We start from the raw sequence: 20,960 nt of genomic DNA on the forward strand, positions 1-20,960 counted from the left end.
TATTTCAAGTGTTTATTTCCCTTTGATGTTAACGGCTTAGAGTTAATGAAAACCCAATTTTCAGTTTCTCAGTAAATAACCATGTGACATTAGACAAATGAAAAAAGGATTCTCCCAATTCTAGGAGAGACTGCTGGGATCACCGTTGTCCTGAACACAGTCACTGACAACCTCCTTGAGGAGGGTAGCAAAATGCCATCAAGTGCTGAGTTCAAGTATTTTCTTCTTCTGGCTTTTCTCTTAGGGGTCGCCACAACGAGTCATCTGTCCTGACCTTCATCTCCTCTTTGGTCTTCCTCTAGGCAGTTCCAGCCTTAGCATCCTTCTGCCGATGTACTCACTATCCCCTCCTCTGTACATGTCCAAACCATCTCAGTCTGACCTTTCTGGCTTTATCTCTAACACATCTAACATGAGTGGTCTCTCTGATGTACGTATTCCTGATCCTATCCATCCTCATCACTCCCAAAGAGAACCTTAACATCTTCATCTATGCCTCCAGTCTCTTCCTCAAGTTTCTTTTCCACACTCACTGTTGAGTACTTAGCATCCTCCACCTTCTTTATCTCTGTTCCCTGTAACCTCACTGGTCCACTTGGGTTCCTCTCATTCACACACATGTATTCTGTTCTGCTCCAGCTAACTTTTATTTCTCTCCTTTCTATGGCAAACATCCATCTCTCTAGATTTTGATGACTTCAAGCGTATTGCTGAAAAATTAAGTGGAAAGACAATGGGTAGACAAAGATGCATTAGCAACTGGAATAATCAACTTTTTTTTCTGTGAAACTGAATTTTGGTATTTCATTTGTCATAAAACCATGATCAATTGGAAAGTTGAGTGGAAGGAAAAACTGCTAAAAGGTGCACAAGCAATATGGTTAACCGTGGTTTCAGAGGGTTATGGGTGAGATTTACAACATGTGATCCTCAGCTGGAATAAACAGAAACAGCATGGGCTACAGCTGTTGCATTCCTTTAGTTAAGCCATTGCATCTAAAAGCTTTATGGATGTTCTGTTTTAACTTTGCACCAGTACCACAACCAAGCAGGTTTCAATGCCTTTTTCATTGGTTGATTAAAAAGGTCTGTGACCTGTAGCTCTGGAGCTGCATGTACTTCTTTAGATCCACGGTGTTGGGCAAAAACAATAAATAAACAGAGCTATATTTTAAATAGGAAGTTATTTGAATGTGTTTTTTGTTTTCATGCATTATCCGAATAGAATGTCCACACAAGGCCACTAAATGTTTTTTCCTCCCACTGTATCCACGGATACAGAAAGATACAGAAAGTTACATGAAAGAAACCAAAAGCTACATTTAATTTATAAGTCAAACACAGTTCCTACAAGAGTATTTAGAACAGCTATAATAAACTAAACACTTGAAATATATCACTCTGTGTAAAAGGAGTCTAAATATTATGAATTTACCTTCTTTAAAATTGTACTTCTAGTGAGAAATAACCATTTGATTATATTTATTAATATGCACTTTCACCTGCATACACTATATTTTCCTTTTATCTACAGTTAAACACAACAATGACCACAAGGTGGCACAGCTTTGACATTAAAAACCTGCGTGCAGCAAAAACATATTTTACATGGTTTATTTAAATAAATATTTACATAAGAGGTTCATATAAATCAATTTGTTTTTCCTTTCACAAAATGTCTCTAAAAAGGCGGCTGCTTTAACAGCGAGGAAGAAAATACAGGATTAATCGGAGTGATCTAAACCCTCATGTGAAGACTGGATCTTTATATCAACTTAAAAAAACAAAGCACACAAGGTTTAAGATCTTTCTCATCTTCCGTTATAAATCTCATAATAGTATGCATAAATCTACATGATTATTTGATATACATTTTAATTTGTTACTAAAGAATAAGAGGATGATACTCTACGCTAACTGAATCAAAAGCCATACGCCAGTTAGGGAGGGCATGTGGTCAAGTAAATAAAACTAAATTAACAATAATCCAGGCATCAACAAAGCAAATTTAAAACAAAGAAAACCTCTGTGAGACGTAAAAGACAACACTCGGACAGTGAAAGGATAAAACGTGGAGAGTATATGGCTCGGCTTGGAAAAAATCAAACCTTACAGGAACACATGACGAATGCCCCAAGTTCAAACCCAAAACTCCTGATCCATCAAAGCTGGAGACGATGGCAGCCTCACTGTCCAGGAGGAGAACCCGACACTCATCTTCACTCGGCCTTTAAAGAGGTTTCAGTTTGCTGAACATAGACAAAAATGATACGCTCTTTAAACTCTATTGCTCTCACTTCATGCATGTAACTGTATTTTAATAAAACCAACTGAAAACTTAAAAAAACGAGAAAAAAAAAAAAAAAAAAAAAGAGTACAAAGAAAATAGATTTTAAAAAATACTATGCAGGGAAGAGTTAAAGTTGTCATCCTGAGTTTTAGTTCAATAATTGACCTCTCGGAGTTATTTATGTCCGTTTAGATGCTGTGAAGATTTCGTGTGCCATCGTCGCCTCTTCCGGCAGGCCATCATACGGAGTCAGTTTTGGGCTGGATCGAGCGGGTTCCACACACAAAGTTGTAAACTAAAAACTGAGATGTGCCGAAGTAATGAGTGGCAAAGAGTTTTCCATCGGGGGTGGGGTCTGAGAATGCGATCTCGTCTTTGCTCAGGTAGGAACCGTAGATGAAGTTGTTCCTGTGTAAAAAGAAAAGCAACTTTAAGAAATACTTTTGCTTTGTAGGGTGCATTTTCATGAGCTAGACCAACACGAGATAAACAATAACTAGGAGATGATTATACATGCTTATTTTTCTTTTTTATTCAAATCTAATAAAAAGTGTGGAATACATTAATTCTCAGCCCCAGTTTTACCACATTTTGTTGCAATTACAGCTGCAAGACTTTTGGGGTAATTTTCTAACAGTTCTGCAGATGTGGAGACTGAAATTTTAGCACATTCTTTTAGGCTATTATTCAAGCTCAGCCAGATTGAATGGAGAGCGTCTGTAAATGTGCAAGTCTCACCACAGTTTATCAATCGGGTCTAGATCTGGTCTTTTACTAGGCCATTCTAACGCAGGAATATACTTTGATATAAACCATTCCTGCTGAAAAGTGGTCCTCAACCCCAGACTGTCATGAAACTGGAGATAAAAAATAAAACAAAACCTCACCTGTTTATATGATGCGACTCAAAGAAAATTTCCCAACCACTCCAGGAGGTCAGGTGTTAAACATGCAGAAAGGCGCCTCGTGTCCACTGTTAAGTACAGTGGAGGATCTGTGATGCTGCGGGCCTCATGATGGACTGAACAGAGTTCTGCGAGATGTTCAAAGCCTAGGATATTGTTTTATGTCCTAATCCTGCTTTAAACTTCTCCAGAACTTTCTCTCTGACCTGTCTGTTGTGCCCCTTGGTCTTCACGAAGCTGTTTGTTCACTAATGTTCTCTAACCAACCTCTGAGGCCACCACAAAAACATCCCTATATATGTATAGACTAAGTTACACACAAGTATGCAACTTCTGAAGGCAACTGGCTGCGCTGGATTTTATTTTGGGGTATCAGGGTAAAAGAAGACAATAATTTTCTAGATTTCTATTTGTAAAGATTTTAAATATCACGGGTTCTTTTCCTTCTACTTCGTAGTGCAGCTCTTTTTCATAAAATCACAATCAAACTGCTACTAAAGTAGCAAAAAGTGAAAAGGTTCAAGCGGTGTGAATACTTCCTCAGGGCACCGTATAAGAAACTGACCTTAGGCACTCAATCAGGCGCGTGGCGACGGCCCGGCGCCGCATCATGCCGACCACCCAGATGCGACTGATGCCGCAGATGGCTGGCTCCGGTGTGGTGGAGCAACACCAAGCTCTTTGTCGTTCAAACATCACCTTCTCCCCCTCTGAGCCCTCAGGCGGAGCCTCCTCGATCACTCTGTACCCCTTTGAGCAAATATGAGATAATCACGATTTGAAAAAGGCTCAAAGGCAGAACGGCTCGCAGCAGAGTTAAGAGCTTGCAGTCTGGTACCTCTTGGATGTGCTCTGCTATGAGGCATCCAGCCACTTTCTTGTCAATGGAGATAAAGAGGAAGGTTTTGGTCTGAGAGGGACACTTTGTCTCCACCTGTTGGAAGCCGAGGTCATTGTCCACCATCTCCCGGATCTCCTCCACCTGAGATGGTCAGTTAATTATCAAGCTACAACATTATGATTGAAGACTGAATGTGAAACACACACAGATGTCTGCATTCGTTCATGAAGGCAAAGGCTCGACCCTCTGGAAACATACCTTCTTCAGGGCATATTTGGGGTCATCAGGGAGGACGAGGATGATCTTGCCATCAGGATATTCTGCCATGATTCTCTCTTTTTTCCACCCCTGAAAGAAAAAAATCAATCCCCAAGTAGTTTATTGTGCAGCACAACCAGCAAATCAGCTAAACTCAAACATGGTTTTGTCTTAAAATTAGACAAAGATGTTTTTAAGATTAAACAGAAACATCTTTTTTTTTTTTTTGGAAACCCGGGTAAAGATGTGTTCATCTTTTATCGCAGCAGCAACATTTAGAAAAATCACCTTTTATTTGAATTTGCACAATTCTTCTGTTAACTGTTTTTAAAATAAATAAATAGATAACTATTTTTTTTCATATTTGTACTTGACTTTGTTTGAGTCTAGAAAATGTTACCAAGTAATCCAAGTGACGCATAGGCCCATTTCTCTAAGCTAATCTTCAAAATGGGAAAGACAAGAGAAGACGCTTTTCAAGTAAGGCTTTTATCAAGTAATTTGATATTAAACAGTTACAATAAAATAGCTTCTTAGCTAAAATATTGATAATATATACAATAATAAAAAGCTTAAAACAACTGGAACTGTGACAAAAAAGTCTGGAAGAGGACCAAAGTTTATCTTCCCGCCAAATACAGTGAGGAGGGCGGTTAGGGTGGTTAAATCCCTAAAGCTCAAAGTTAAGAGAGCTGAGGCAAAAACTGGTTTATTAGGGTGACCGGGTCTTTAACTGGAACTGTGTGCTTTGGTCCGATGTGACTAAGTCTGAGCTTAATGGCACAAACCCTCCAGGCTGATTTGGAGCAGAACACAATATGTTTTGTATGTTATGTATTGTGAAAAAAAAAGACCTTAGATCCATTGTTAAATACAGTGGAGGATCAATGATGCTGTGGGCCCATTTCGCTTTCAAAGGCCCTGGGAACCTTGTTGGAGTGCATGGCATCATGGACTCTTTGAAACACAAGAACCTTTTAAACTAAAATCAAGTGGCCTCAATTAAATAAAACACTCACACCAGTCATCAACGATATGGTTCCCTAAACCTTCTTTTAGGTTCATTTCAGCCCTCAGACCTAAATCCTAAAGAAAACCTGTAGATGAGCTAAAGAGAACAAAGAAGTGTTTGCTGGTTGAAATGTTATAGAAGACTAAGTGCTGTCCTATTGCCAAACGAGGTTTGGAGAGGGTATTAATAGAAGGGGTCCAAACAATTAGCAATTTGGCTGAAAATTATTTATGCACCTTTACAAGAGGTACCGATAAAGGTAAAAGTATGTCTCTGTGTAACAAAGTTCTCCATGTTTGTTTGAATTGCACAATAGACAAGTTAAGTTGATCCCTTCAAAGCTCATCCGAAGTCATAAAAATGTAAAGAATCTCACCAACAACCTACAGTCTCATCATAAAAACTTTCCCAACTGATTGCTGAAATTATGATGCAACTAAAGTTTAATCTAGAAGTAATTCCATTGCGCTCGTTAAGTATGAGCTAAACACAGGTAAAGAATACTACATATCTCACCACATATTTGACAGCACTGATGAACTGATTGTGAAAGAGTAAATGCTGAGATTCATCCTCAGCGTTGGCAGCAGAGTAGAGCATCCCACACACGCCGCAGGCCTCTGGGCCGAAGTGTTTCTGTCCTGCATCCTGGGAGACAAAAGGAGACCCGGATCGTCCGTCAGCTTCAAATACACGACATGTAACTCAGATAACAGTTGTTCTGTTTAATTTATACAAGACCTCAGGTAAAATGATCAGAGGATAAAGAATTTCGTTGTGAGATCAATAGTCTATCTTATCTTAATTTCGCCCAAAATTACCGTCTGAGTGCCATCTTTGTCGACCTCTCGATGAGTCGCCCCATCTTGTGGCTTTGCTTCTCCTCTGTGAAACAAACATAAATCCTACATTTTTGGACTCCATACTTTTCCAGGCCTCAAATCCCAGACATTTTTACAAAATGTCTAAAGTACAAACATATTTAAATAAATCAGATATTAATAATGAAACCTGGAATATGTTAACAGGATGGATGGATGAACAAACAGATGGACGGACATATAAATAGATGGACAAATAAATGGATGGACCGTTGGACAGATGGATGGACAAATAGAACAGGATGAATGGACATTTGGACAAACAGATGAACAAACAAACAGATGGATGAATAGACAGAGGGACAATGGTCAAACTAATGGAGCAATAAATGAAGAAATGGACTGTCGGATAGACAGGCAGTAAGACTAATGAATGGATGATATAACAGACTAATTGACAAACTGATGGCTGGATGGACGAACAGGCGGATGGCTGGACAAATGGATTGATGGAAGATAAATAAATAGATGGACAGGTGGATAGACAGGCAGGCGGAAACTCCTTTTAGACAACAGAATAGGAAATAGTCTTAAAATACAATAATTTATCCATACTCCATTTTCTTCTTCCATACTTTTCTAGACCTGGAACAAACCCTTATAAAACTCATAAAACTCTAGACTTCTCACAACTGTGCGGGAACCCTGATAACATCATCACAGGTTTCACTCCAGGGGAAAAAAAATGGAAACAGTAAACAACCAAAATGAATCTTCTTACTGCTGACAGGGCTCCTCTGATGTTTTCTCCTCCATCTTGGGTAATTCTGTGCTACTCTCTGGAGACGGATTAGTGGTAGCAACTGTTGAACCAAAGGGGATTGTCAAATGGAGCAGGATTCCAGACAAAGAATTTATAAAAACTGAAATCAAAAATAGAAGATTTTGTACCGCAATGAATTATGGGACAACACAAAAAACCAACCATTAGGTATTTCTTCACACTTTGTTGTACCAGGGTCTTTGGCGCTCCCCTCAGGTGTAAGAGAAGAAGCAGAACCTGGTGAAGATGAATCAGCTGTACCCTGTGTATTAAATAGACAAGTATTAATCAGCATACTCATAATACTGGTACTAATACATTAAATCAAATTAATTTGGGGTTACCTTGGGCTTCTTATTTTCCTGTATTGGGGGATTTGGGGGCGTCTGGTGCTTTGAAGCTACATTAGCCTTAGAAACTGAAGGCTTTGGTTCAGATGGCTGATTTTCTGTTGCTGCTGGCTGTTTCGACTGTGTTACATTTGCACCAGCTGTTTTTGGTGGAGGAGTGGGAGGAGCAGTGGGCTTAGGATGAACTGCAACCGAGTTGGCTTTGGGACCAGTCACGGTGGATGTGACTGGTTTTGAAGGAGCTGCAGTTGTATGCTTCGGCTGAGTAGCATTAGGCTTGATTTGCGCTGGTTTTGTCTGAGGTTGAGCTGCAGCTGTAAGCTTAGATTGACCTGAAATCTGTCCAGGAGGTGCTTTCTGAGCTTTCAGCTCTGCCTGGTTAGGTAGCTGCGGTTCAGTAGTAGGTTTTAATGAAGGTGTTGGACGCAGAGCTGGGACGCCAGGTCGAGGCAGCTGTCTGGGTTGATTTGGCTTTTTTGGAGCAGCCAGCAACATGTCATCATCGTCTAATTCAAAGTCATCTGGGGAGTACTTGGGCCTGGGTTTGTATGGTGTGTACTCTACAGGCTTCGGTTTTTGAGCTTTAAGTCCGTTGGGCATGGGAGGAGGAACTGGCGGGAGGGTCCTCTTGGCTGCGGACCTGGTCACTTTCAAAGCAGGTCCTGCGACAGCTGCAGCAGCTTGAACTGCCTGCGCCTTACTTTGCCTTGTGCTTCTTCGGGTTTCAACAATAGGCTGTTCAGGTTTAGGAGTTTCAGCTATAGGAGGTGGGGCTTTGGCTGATTCTTTTTTAGAAAGTTCCGTTTTTGCAGTTTCTGGTTTAGAGGGTTGAGTTTCAGCTGGCTCAGCCTTGGGGGTCTCTGGTTTTAGGGGAGCAGGTTTACTGGCAGGGGCAGGACTTGCGGGGGATGTTGTTGATGGACTGGTCGCTGGTGGAGGAGGAGTTATGGGACTCATTAAAAAGCCGCCAGAGAAAGGCGCTTGCCAGTCTATGTCTGAAAACATCTGATTTGCTTGGTCAGATTTTAGTTTCTTTACGCGAGCCCAAGACATTTTCTCCCTCTGCAGCTCAACCTGTCTGAGTCTCTGATATCGGGTCAGCTTCTTTTTTTCGTGGGCTTTCAGCGGCACTGAAATTTGCGATATGAAGAAGCGTCTTTTCTGAGGCTCGGCAGCTGGCTTGGTTTCAACAGACTCTGTCGTCGACGGATGGACAGTAGAAGACTCAGGAGCAGGGGTCACCAAAGCGGAGCTCCCTACTGGTCTGGCAGGAGTCGCAACATTACCCGGCTCCACATCTGGTGAGTTAACTCCTGGTTGTTCCCTCTTGCTGGCTTCAGCTTTGGCGGCGGCTGCTGCTACTGCAGCTTGTTTTTCTTCCTCTATCCTCTTTAATAACATGCTGTCTGTAGCAATGTCTTCGGCTATTTCTTGACAAAGGGCAAGGAGGTTCAGCTGCTGTCTTTGTGCAGCTCTCTTAGACTCTGCAGCCTTCTGTTCGGCCAATGCCGCAAGACGAGCTTTGGTTCTCGCCTGCGTATTCATTTCTTGTTTCTTGGGTTTTTCCACCTCAGGCCCCTTTTTATCATCTTCAGTTTTAGCCTTTTCCTTTAAAGTACTTCTAATTTCATCTTTATTTTTATTTATTACCATCTCTTCGGACTTTGTTGGAGGGTCTTCAGTAGCTTGTTCGGATGGTTTTATTATTTTAACATCATCGTCTTCCTCATTATCCTCCTCTGCCACAACAATCTCTCTACCAATCTCGATATCCTGCAGAATTTGCACTTCTTGTAGGTCCAAGTTAAATCCAGCATTCTCCACTACAACTGCATTACCATCTTCAGTGGAGTGCTGAGCATCAGAGTTTGACACTTCTGCATCCACACTGCCAGATGAGGTTTGGTGTTTGGAATTCTGCGCATTGTGAAGAAGGTCCTGAGATAAAACCTCACCGGAGCTGGCTAAAGTAGCATCTTTAATCCCATCATTTGCTTCTTCTAATCCTGTCTTCTGCGAGCTATTTAAAATGCCCTGTTTTGGGTCTTTATCCGCCAAACCACCATCTGAGAGCGAGGTTGACAGTCCTGATTCAGCCGCAGCCCGAGTCAAGATATCTAAGTGAATTTCACTCTCTGGAACCGGTTCCAAGACCACATACTCTTCGGATGGACCATCTGTTATCTCAATTTCGCTTGTATGAGTTGGAGGGTCCTGAAGTCCAGCTTCATCTTGCACCAACTCTGTTGCACCAATACTCTGTGGATTGGCACTTCTTTCACTTTTCTCTGCAGCATCTTCAGACTGGCCATCTGTAGCACTGATGTCAACAGTTGAAGTGTTTGCCATTGCATTACTCTGCTGCAGCTGGGCATGTGTGGGACCTTGAGCCTCACTGACTGTTTGCACTTCCATTTCCACCAAAATCTGGCTGTCTGCAGCAGTAATTTCCATCTTGTCCTCCTCCTGAGGGTGACCAGTTCCTAATTTGACTTCATTGGTTGAAAGGTTTGCTTCGGCGCCCACAGTGAGAGGAGTTTCTGTGTTCTGGATGTCCAGAACAGAAATGCTATCACCAAGCTCGATTTTTGTATAAATTTCCCCACCACTATTGCTCTCTGGACTGCTAATTGGTTCATACACTACTTGGTTTTCATTAAATCGGACCTCTCTCTCATTTACTGTCCTACTCTCATCTTCTGATGCCTGAATAACACCACCATACTTATCTTGTTGGTCACAAACAAATACAACTACTTTGCTGCCATCAGCTCCTTCTTGAAGATTACTAACAGATCTGTCAACATTGGCTTCATCAATCTGCTGTCTCCTCGAGTCTTCTTCTAATAAAGAGTTTGTTGTTTTTACATCCTCAGCAACAGGCTCTGTCTTGTTGACATATTCTTTATTTTCAAAGTTAAGAACAGGAAGTGGTTCCAGGTCTGATAACCCTGTGGCGTGTTCACGGATTTCTTCTGCCAGATGGTTGTGGTGTTCTGCCAAAGCTGCTGGATCAGAAATCTCATCCGTCTCCACAGACATCTCCATTTTAGTTTCAGTCTCTAGAACATTCTCACATAAGGAGGTGACCTCGTTTTCATTTTTATGCTCTTTGTCAACCTCCTCCCTTCTTTGCTGTTGAAGGTGAACATTGGATTTCTGCAAAATCTCACAGAGGGTTTTTGATGCATTTATGTCTGTTTCAGTAGGTCCGAAAAATTGAGCATTAACAGAAACGATGTTTTGCTTAATCTCAGCAGGGAGAGAGTATTTGTCTGCTTCAGTGTCTGCTGGGAGTTCACTGACCTCCTGATCTCTCTGGCTTTGGGGTTCTTCTATAAATGATGGGTGAGAAATCCCTTGAGGTAACTCTGATTTTTTCAAGTCCCTTTTTTCTAGAATCTGAGAAATACTGAGGCTTTCTCTCTGGATCTGTGTTTCAGGTGGCAGCAGTGCAATTTTAGTGTCTGCAGTGAGTTTAGAGATTTCCTGACCTCTTGGGCTATGTTTTGGTTCTGTAAATGTTTGTTGGGAAATCTCTGGCCCCACATTTGTCTCCATTTCTATCTCTTCTGGAACCGCAGAACTTTTAAGGCTGTCTATGACGTCCTTGTTATCATTTTCATGACGGATTTCCTCTATTGTTCCTGTTGTTTGAATTTTTATTTCATTTGGACTCTTATCAATACTGACACATTCTTCAGATATCTGGTTTTCATTTTCATCACACTCATTTGTGGGAATCCTAAAACTTTGTGGGACATTTTCAGATACGTCTGTTGCAGGGTCCGTGACATCAAGACTTTTAGGGATTTCCGTTTGTACTCTAGATGTTTGCTGAGAAATCTCCTCAAGAGGTACTGTTTGTATTTCCATTGGATTTTCAACATTACCAGAGTATTCTTCGTCAGCCTTGATCTCACCATCTTTAGCCTCTCTTGGAGGCTCAGTTACTTCAAGGCTCCTCTCGTCGTGTGTTTCAGGAGGACCTGGTGAAAAAGACAATTCAGTGTCCTGCTGAGCTTTCTGGCTTTGTGTTGGTAGGTTAGCCATTGGTTGAGAAATCTCCTCAAAAGGCTCAGGTGTTGGCATTTCTATGTCGTTTGGATTCCCAGCAATGTCGAGGAGTTCTTGAAAAGTCTTGCTGTCGTTACCCATATGCGAGTCTCCTGCATGTTCAATTGCATCAAGGCTCTTCCGGGTTTTTGTTTCTGCTCTCGTTATTGGTTGAGAAAACTCCTCAAGAGGCTGTGTGGTATACATTTCCATTTTGACTGGACATCCAAGACATTCTTCCACAGCCTCGGTCTCTTCTTTGTGACCCTCATTTGTGTCGCGTGGATCAAGGATCTGGTGGATTTGTGTCTCAGGAGCAGAAAGTGGAGCAAAGATCTTTGGTGCAGATTCAGGGTGCGTTTTCCTTTTATTCTCTGCAAGAGTTATTTCCACCCCTGAATAGTCTGCATTCAGAATGTCAGTTTTATTTGGGCTATTCTCTCTCTGTATTTCCATTGAAGGTGCCACTATAGAATCCTCTGATGCTAAAATGAACTGCATTTCAGATTTGATTGGATTATCTTGTACAGTCACACATTCTTTAGAACTGATCTGTTCTTTCTTCACATTTTGATCGTTTTCGATCATCATATCATGAGCTTCTACAACGATGTCTCCAGCTGATTGTTCACTGACATTGTGGTTTTCATGACTATGTGCTTTAACCACACAACCAATGTTAGAACTATTCTCTGGGGTCTCCATGTCAAATTCTGTTTGGCTTTTATTTACATCCGATGAAGAGGGTGAAACTGGACTCTCTTTTGTTACTGCTGTGTCCACTTCTGTTTGTCTCTGTGTCACAGTCACAATTTCCACATTTACCATGTCGCTTTTAACCAGACGTTCAGCTGATATTTCTGGGTTAGGTTCACTAACCTTCTGGTTTTGTGTTTCTTGTATATGTGCAATGTCATAGACCTCCTCAGGTGATTCTGCAGCCCCTACCAAAACTTCTATTTCACTCTGGGCAGCACAACTTGGCTGTTTCTGCGCTTCTCTGGGTATCTCAGGGGCAAGCTCATTACCTCTCTGTGTTTGTATTTCTTCTTTAGGAGCAAAGTTAGAGACCTCCTGGGATGCGACTAAAACTTCATCATCTTCTCCTTGACCCTCAGCAGCAGTACAAGCATCTGCAACATTTAAACTGCTCTGGTATCTTGAAGTTGTATGAATTTTGTGAGCTTCGTCGGGGGTGCTAACATTGGGCTCGTTGACCGGCTGGGTTTGCATTTCCTCTAAAGGTTCACAGGTTGAGATGTTTTCTGATGTGGCACCAACTTCTACTTCAGAGTGAGCTGCACAATTTACATTCTCCAAATCTATCTGTGATTCCTTTGGTATGTCAGTGGTAGGTTCACTGACCAGCTGTGTTCGTGTTTCTGCAGCCTCTGCAACAACTTCTAATTGAGTCGAAGTTGCAGAACTTTCTTCCTCCTGACTTGTCTGGGCTTTGTTGGGTATGGTAGCTTCACTGCCCAGCTGGATTTGCATTTCTTCTACTGGAGGATAATTAGATACCATTTCTGATGTGGCAACAATCTCTCCATTAGCTTGTAGTTCACTCTGATCAGCAGCAGAAACAAATTTAACATCTAAACTGTTCCTATTGCTTATATTTCTATGATATTCACTTGCTTCATCGGGTATGCCAGTGGTTGAGTAATTAACCAGCTGAGTTTGCATTTCTTCAACAGGTGAAGTTATAGAGAACTCCACTGATGTTCCTACAATTTCCCCATCAGCCTGTATTAGACTCTGACCAGCAACAGAAACACATACAACTTCCATGGTTGCAGAATTAGCATTTTCCAGATTTTTATGAACTTCATCTTGCATGCTAATGGTGCATTCATTAACCAGCTGGGTTTGCATTTCTCTTACAGGTGCAATATTAGAAACATTCCCTGACATGGCATTAACTGCAATTTGAATCTGAGCAGCACAGCTTGTATCCCCTTGATCTTCCTGCACCTCGTTGCTAATGTCAGGGATAGGTTCACTTACCAGCTGGATTTGCATTTCTTCCATAGGTACAGATGTAGAGACGTCTTGTGATGTGGCAACAATTTCTCCAGCAACTTCTAACTGAGTTTGGGCAGAAGCACACATAACATCTTGTTTCCTTGTAGAATGTGCATTTTCCAGATGTTTAAGAGCTTCATAGGATGTGTCAACGGTGGGTTTACCGACCACCTGGATTTGCCTGTTTTCTACAGGTGCAACGTAAGAAATCTTTTCTGATGAGACATCAACTTCAATTGTAGTCTGAGCGGCACAGCTTGCATTCTCCAGATCTTTCTGCGATTCGTTAGGTATGTCTGCTGGTGGTTCATTGACCATCTGGGTTTGCATTTCTTGTATAGGAGTTACAGTAGGGACAGCATAACATGTGGCTGGAACCTCTGTGTTCTCTTCCATTTGAGTCTCAGCAGCAGCATGAGATTTTTCATGAGATTTGTCATTAATGGTAGGTTCACTGACCAGCTGAGTTTGCATTTCTTCAACAGGTGAAGTTATAGAGAACTCCACTGATGTTCCTACAATTTCCCCATCAGCCTGTATTAGACTCTGACCAGCAACAGAAACACATACAACTTCCATGGTTGCAGAATTAGCATTTTCCAGATTTTTATGAACTTCATCTTGCATGCTAATGGTGCATTCATTAACCAGCTGGGTTTGCATTTCTCTTACAGGTGCAATATTAGAAACATTCCCTGACATGGCATTAACTGCAATTTGAATCTGAGCCGCACAGCTTGCATTCTCCAGATCTCTCTGCAATTTGTTAGGTATGTCTGCTGGTGGTTCATTGACCATCTGGGTTTGCATTTCCTCTATGGGAGTTGTAGTAGGGACAGCCTGGCATGTGGCTAAAACCTCTGTGGTCTCTTCCCTTTGAGTCTCAGCAGCAGCAACATTTACACTGATCCTACAATTTGCATTTCCCAGATTTTCGTGAGATTTGTAACTAATGGCAGGTTCACTGACCAGCCGAGTGTGCATTTCTTCAACAGAATCTGTGTTAGAAACCTCCTCAGATGTGGCATCAACTTGGATTTGAGTTTGAGCAGCCAACTTTTGACTATCCTGATCTTTGTGAATTTCTTCCTCTGCAATAGGTTCCCCGACTTTTTGGGTTTGCATTTCTTCTATAGGAGAAACATTAGAAACCTCCTCAGATGTTTCTGTAGACAGGTCATTAACGCTAATTTGAGTCTGAGCAACACAGGGACCATCCTGGTTTCTGTAAGCTTCTTCAGCTATCTTAGTTATGGGTTCAATGAACAACTGGCTTTGCATTCCTTCAACTGTTGCAATATTACAGACCTCAACCTTGGAGTCTGCAGCTTTTACATCTTCTATTTGACCCTGAGCAGAACCATTGGCAGTCTCTAGATCTTCCTTCGCTTTGTTAGGTCCATAATTGGTCAGTTCATTAGACAGCTGGGTTTTAGTTTCTTGAATAGGAGCAACGTTTGACACAGCCTCTGATATAGCATCATTTTCTTCATTGACTTCTAAGTAAGGCTCAGCAGCACTATTTGCATTCTCCAGATCTTTCTGAGCTTCATCAGATGTGCCAGTGGTGGGTTCACTGACCAACTGCTTGATCTTGCTGTGCAATTCCTCTATCAGAGTCGTGTCAAAGACTTGCTTGGATATATTTGAGGTCTGTGTATCTACCTCCGTTAGACTCTCGTATGTTGTAGCAAAACACTCAGCAGACTTTGAATCTTTTTCACTTTCATCAGGTACTACCGTGGAACATTCACTGGCTTGATTCTCCTGCATTTGTATTTCCGATTCCTCTTCTAAAAGATCAGATGCTGCAACAGGCTGGGTTTCCAATCCACTTAGCTCCCTAAATGTTTCAGGACATTCCCGAGTTTCCATATTTTCACATTTATCAACTGTGACATGATCATGGATCTGAGCAGACACAACTGTGGGAAATTCCCTGACCTCCTGGAATTCCTGCTTTTGCATTTCCAATAGAGGACCAAGATTTAGTATCCCGGAAGGAATTCCAATCTGTATTTCTGTTTTATTTTCTCCATTTGCTTCACTCACAGTCTCTTTGTTTGCCATCATTTTAACATTTTCCTCCTGGTGAAAATCTGTGAACATGTTGGCAGTAGATTCCCGAATTTGTGAATCAACCACAGCACTTGGAATTGAAGCCTGTAAATCCTCCTTACCTTCATTTATTGGTACAGCAGCACAATGAATGACCATAAGCGCATCTTTGTCTACGTTTAAAGAATCTACTTTCGTCACGTCATCTTGAAGTATGTGATTCTCCTGACTCTGAATATCATCTTCAGTTGTTATTTGAACCGCTGAAACTATGATATTTTCAGAAAGGTTCTCCGTTTGATTTTTATCGTAAATATTTCGACAATCATGATGAGCGTCATCGATCACAAAGCTATGATTCCGCTCTTCTCCTGCAGAAATCTCAGTGTGAGGAGACTGGAAGTCAATGCTTTCTCTGCTGCTTTCTTCAGAGTTTTCATGCATTTTGCTCAAATCCTCACATAAGTCACCATCTTTTGCGGCAGAGACATTGTGTGTCTCTGCCGCATTCAATTCCTCTTTTAAAGCCATCTGAGTCTTTGAAACAGCAAAGGACTCTGCTTTTGTAGATATTCCTTCTGCCTGGGCTTCTGGATTACAGATTTTCAAGTGTATTGGAGGGGAGTTTGTTTCATCCGAGGACACTTCGTTTACTTTTCCAGAACTAATGCCTGCACCGATTGCTCTTGTTTCAGGTTCTTTCTGCTCATCATGCTCACTCTCTGTTGTTTCACATTTCAGATTGCGCTCATTTTTTTCAGGAGATTGTGGGCTCGGCTGAATGTGACCTTCTGTACTGTATGCTAAATCAGTCCTTCTTGCTACAGAAATTTCAACTCCACGACTTGAATTCACATCTCCGGGAACTGAACATAGTGTTTCCTCTGATGATGATAGTGTTTCATTATCTAGGCCTTTTGCGACCTCAGTGGACCCAACTTTATCTCTCTTTTCCTCACCCTCAGATGCAATACAGCCTACAGTTTCTCTTGAAGATGTTTCATTAGCAAGGCTTTCTGGGCTTTTTAATTCCAAAAGTTGAATTTCTTCAGCTGTAGAGTCAAACGTCTCTGTTTCACACACCGAGGTATTCGTAGAGGCATTCTGAGGTGCATCAACTGAAGTGTCCTTTTTCTCATCAGAGTCCGTTAAGCTTTGAGAAGACGTTGAATCTGAGAATCTACCGTAGTTGTGCTCGATCTGTACAGAATCCGATGGTGCAGATGATAAATCGTGGCTCGTGTCCGGCGGGTCAGAGGTACCCTCCTCTGCCTTGCGCTTAGCTTTGACTTTGTTGGAATATTTTCTGATGCAGCGAGCCTTGTCATCGTCATCCCTCTCTCTGAAGAAGTCCACCTTACTCCTGTTGCTGCTCAGCTCCTCATCAGACCCGGTTGAGGCGGTCCGCTTCAGGGAACCTTTGGAGTTTGCTCTCTGTGAGGTAGCTTCTCCGCAGGAGGCACTTGTGGGTTTCAGAAGCTTGGCTTTTTTAAGAGGTGGGTCTAAGGAGGGTTTACTAGAATCACTTGAAGGAGAACTCTGTTTTGATGAATTATTTCCGTCTTCGGCAGAAGACGACCTTTTTTTCTTAGCCCGCGGAGTTCCTGTCTTTTCTCCGTTTTTTTCTGTTTTGGGAGACTTGGTAGTTGGTCCAGTTTTGGATTGTAAATCTTCTCCACCCTCTTCCACCTTCCGCATCTTGGACTGTGATTCAGGAGGAGACGATTCTCTCTTTGAGGCAGGCATTCTGTAGAAATATAAAAACATAATCAAGCTTGGGATAACAAGAAAGTGCAGTGTACAGAGTTGGGGATTACAAACAATCACTAAAAGCATGAATGTCATTATTATCTGCTTATATCATAATTCGAACTGGATATTTGACCATTCATTTTATCAGCAATGGTAGAGTTAAAATCAGTTTGCTGGTTTTCCTGACACTTACCCGGCTTTTAATAACAATTGCAAATTAAAGAAAGAAATGTGTCTGCTTTATTCTTTTAATAATTATTTAACCAGGAAAGACCTCTTGAGATTTAAAATCTCATTTACAGGCGCGGCGCTGGTAGTGTAGGGGTTAAGCGCGCGACCGTATGCAGAGGCTATAGCCCTCGATGCGGCTGTCCGGGTTCAAGTCCCGGATTCGGCGACCTTTGCCGATTGTCTCCCCCTCTCTTTGCCCTCTTTCCTGTGTACCTACTGAAAAATAAAGGCCTCTAGTGCCGCAAAAAAACTAAAAAAATTTAATAAAATCCCATTTACAAGGCCGACCTAGACAAAACAACACCGTCAAGATTTGGGCCGTCATGAAGTGAAAACCGATGTAACACCAATGTGACTATCTACGGTAACACCCATTGAGCATCGACAAAAACAGGGAGCGTGTCGGCAAAAAATGAAACCACTGCTCAAGCCCCAATGAAATCTGTAGATGTTCGCATAGACAAACCAAATGTCTTCTGGAGAAAACATTATCAGAGTAGACAAAGACTGAACTATTTAGCCACAATAACTATGTGAAGCTTTTCAACCTAAGAACACAGTCGCAAATGTCAAACCTGCTCATGACAGCATAATACTGTGTCACAGCCAGTGATACTAGTCCATTTCCAGACACTGAAATGTGGACAAAAAGGTCCAAAACGACCATGACTCAAAGCCTATAAAGACTGTTGTTCAATAGATCAACTCATCCAGTAGGTCACACAAAAACCCAGAAGAACATAAAGCACTGCAGACCTCACTTGGCTTAGTTAAGGTCAGTGTTCAAGATTCAATAATAAGAAAGAGACTTAACACAAAATTTCGGAAGAATAACAGTCTGGCCCCACCTTGATGCTACTTGGATGACCAGTCATAATAGATAAAAACAGTTTTTTAAAAAAGGAAAAAACCCAATGTCAAGCCAGCGTTGTGTAACTTTAAGCTTGAGAACATTTAGATCATGCAGAACGGCAACAAAGCAAAACACACCAGCAAGTCTAATGGCTCAAAATTTAAAAAATGAATGAAGGTTTCGGGTTAGCCTAGTTCCAGGTTAAGTTGCTGTGGGATGACCTTAAAAAAAGAGTTGATACTCATACTAATCTACCCCTTTTAATGTGGCTGAACTGTTGGCCTCCAATGGTGGCACAAGCCGATAATGGGGTTAAGAGGACACTACTAGGAGTAGGAACATGCTTTTCTCCTTCAATAAATAGACTCATCATTTGAAAACTGACTTTTTTATCAACTAGTCATTTTTGTTTGATATTAAAATAAATTCTAAAGCATTTTAGTGAAACAGAAGAATCACATAAAATAAATCTATAAGGGACCAAATAGTTTTTCATATCAGTGTAACTGATGCAACTTGCTCTTGCAGTTATTTATAATAACCCACTATGAGGCGTCTGCTTCTTTGTATTTTAAAATCCCTTTTTGCTAAATACAAACATACAAAAACTCGTTGCAAAGCATGCATTACATCCTAGACCTGCAGCTTTTTACCTGATGCACCAAGTGTTTATCATACATACAACAAGGCAGGCTAATGGTGGACATAAACAGACAGATCAGAATTAAAGTTGCTACTTAGCAGGTAACACGACGTACAATCTGCATTTCCTCGCCTATTACCCATTTTAACAAACGGTCTGAGTGAGTATCTAACGGGGGACAGAGGCAGTTGTCAGTGTGAGCTGAGCAGGCAGACAGAAATGGTCAGTTAGCTGATAGCAGAGAGGAGCTGGGAGCTAACGCTAGCTGCTGCCAACTCGCAGAAAAAGGAGCGCAGCGAGACTCACAAAGAACAAAACAGCGGCTCCACACACTGAGCACAGCTCGCACTGAGGCTTACCGACCTCACCATAAATGTACAGCCACCACACGCACCTGAGAAACTCACTTTGATGTTTTCTTTCTCAACAACAGCTGTGTTTTTTGTTTTTTTTTTTCTCCCTGTGAATAAAAATTAACTGTACTTCCGGAGACAGAGTGCGGATGTGACGTCGCCACGCGCTGCCAGCACTCCGAAAGTCAAGATTTTAGGTGAAAAAATAAACCTGAGCATCAAAAGAGGATGTTCCTTCATACGTCTATTTATTTGTTAACGTAATGCACGGGTTTGAACAAGCTAAGATAGGCCAGTGTCGATTTTAAAAGAAGCTGAATTGAAACAGTAAAATGGACAAAAAATAAATTCAAGCAATTCAAAAATATGTCATTTCACAAAGATGAAATGATCAAAAATTAATGAAAAATCTAAGCTACAAAGAGCTGTGAAATTTGTATTTGGTTCATTATTTCCTTAAGGAAATACATCCTAGAGAAAGTTTTGAAAGTCTGTTTATTGCCCCTTAAAGGATCCAACATCTGTATGTGAGGAATTGAGTAGTATGTAGGTTGTGTCCATGGCTGTGTCATCTTTCTCATTGGAAATTCAATGTTTTTTAATCACCAGAGGCAGTCTTAATGCAAATATGCCACAACAAGCAACCCGTAGCAATTACTCTTGGGGACTGAACCTGGTCCTCTGAGACAACAATGCTCAAAATCAAAGAACAGGGCTTATCAGAGAACTATCGTCAGATTTTGCGAGTAGAAAGGGCTTCCTGCCACCCAGACCTCAACTTGTTGTTGTGCTGTTCATGCTGGAGTGACCAGCACAACCAAACTGGCTGAATAGGAACAAATGCTGGCTGAGCAAAGGGTTGCCATCCCACAATGCTGTGACCAAGCTGTTGAGCAGCTGTTTTGGTTCTATACGGTTTTTCAACACACTATGGAGGGCCTTGTTTTTAAAATGATTAACACACTAAATTGCCAATATTTTGTTTCTTCAAACTTCAGTTATCTCATCCAATAAAGGACACCCAAAGACTCAATATCAGAATACACTTTTTGACGTTGGCAAGTCCTTCATAAATACAAGCCACAAAATAATTTTCCTTAGAAATGTTACACTAGTTAAAGGGAAATGAACAGGCTTACCAATAGTATATAATTTATAGCCAGGAAGCATTGTTACAACATAGACAAGCTACCAAACACAAATTTCCTTACTTTATAAACTAAATAAATACAATTTCTATTTAAAATACAAAACTAAAATATCTCCAGGTGTCCCATTGTAATCAGAATAAAGCAGGGAGTACTATGGGGATCATTTTCATTGTGTTTTCCAGTGCATTTTAGAGAATTCAGCTGGTTTTATAAATAAACTCCAGAAGACACAGGTGAACCAACCCAGAATCGCATGGATAAATGACTACCTGACAAGCAGTTTGAGACTAAAAGGTTGTGTCCAATCAGGTGGTCAGCAGCACTTGGGGCACCACAGGTGGGTATCAGAGATGGACAAGAGGCTGAGTACAGAAAGCTGGTGGACAACTTCATGGCATGGTGTCAGAACACTCACCTCATTTTACAAGTTAACAAAACAAAGGAGATGACTGAAGATTTCAGGAGAAACAGGACTCTGTAAACACTATTTCCATCATCGGAGAAGTGGAGGTAGTGACGTATTAATAACACAGAATTC

The 20,960-nt window shown here is 41.3% G+C and overlaps 1 protein-coding gene across 1 annotated transcript; it reads right to left on the reverse strand.

The window, feature by feature from the left end:
- Positions 1-1,599: 1,599 nt before the first annotated feature.
- On the reverse strand, positions 1,600-19,431 carry LOC124857833. The gene is made up of 10 exons (XM_047349330.1): positions 19,313-19,431; positions 7,295-17,186; positions 7,113-7,212; positions 6,909-6,990; positions 6,128-6,191; positions 5,823-5,954; positions 4,295-4,384; positions 4,034-4,177; positions 3,761-3,945; positions 1,600-2,698 (listed from the first exon to the last, which is right to left on the reverse strand). The coding sequence occupies exons 2-10, from the start codon at positions 17,183-17,185 to the stop codon at positions 2,530-2,532; spliced, it is 10,857 nt and encodes a 3,618-aa protein (XP_047205286.1). The 5' UTR covers position 17,186; positions 19,313-19,431; the 3' UTR covers positions 1,600-2,529.
- Between the last annotated feature and the right edge of the window lie 1,529 nt (positions 19,432-20,960).

This window comes from Girardinichthys multiradiatus, chromosome 21 (genome assembly GCF_021462225.1).
Source record: "Girardinichthys multiradiatus isolate DD_20200921_A chromosome 21, DD_fGirMul_XY1, whole genome shotgun sequence".
Classification (NCBI taxonomy): domain Eukaryota; kingdom Metazoa; phylum Chordata; class Actinopteri; order Cyprinodontiformes; family Goodeidae; genus Girardinichthys; species Girardinichthys multiradiatus.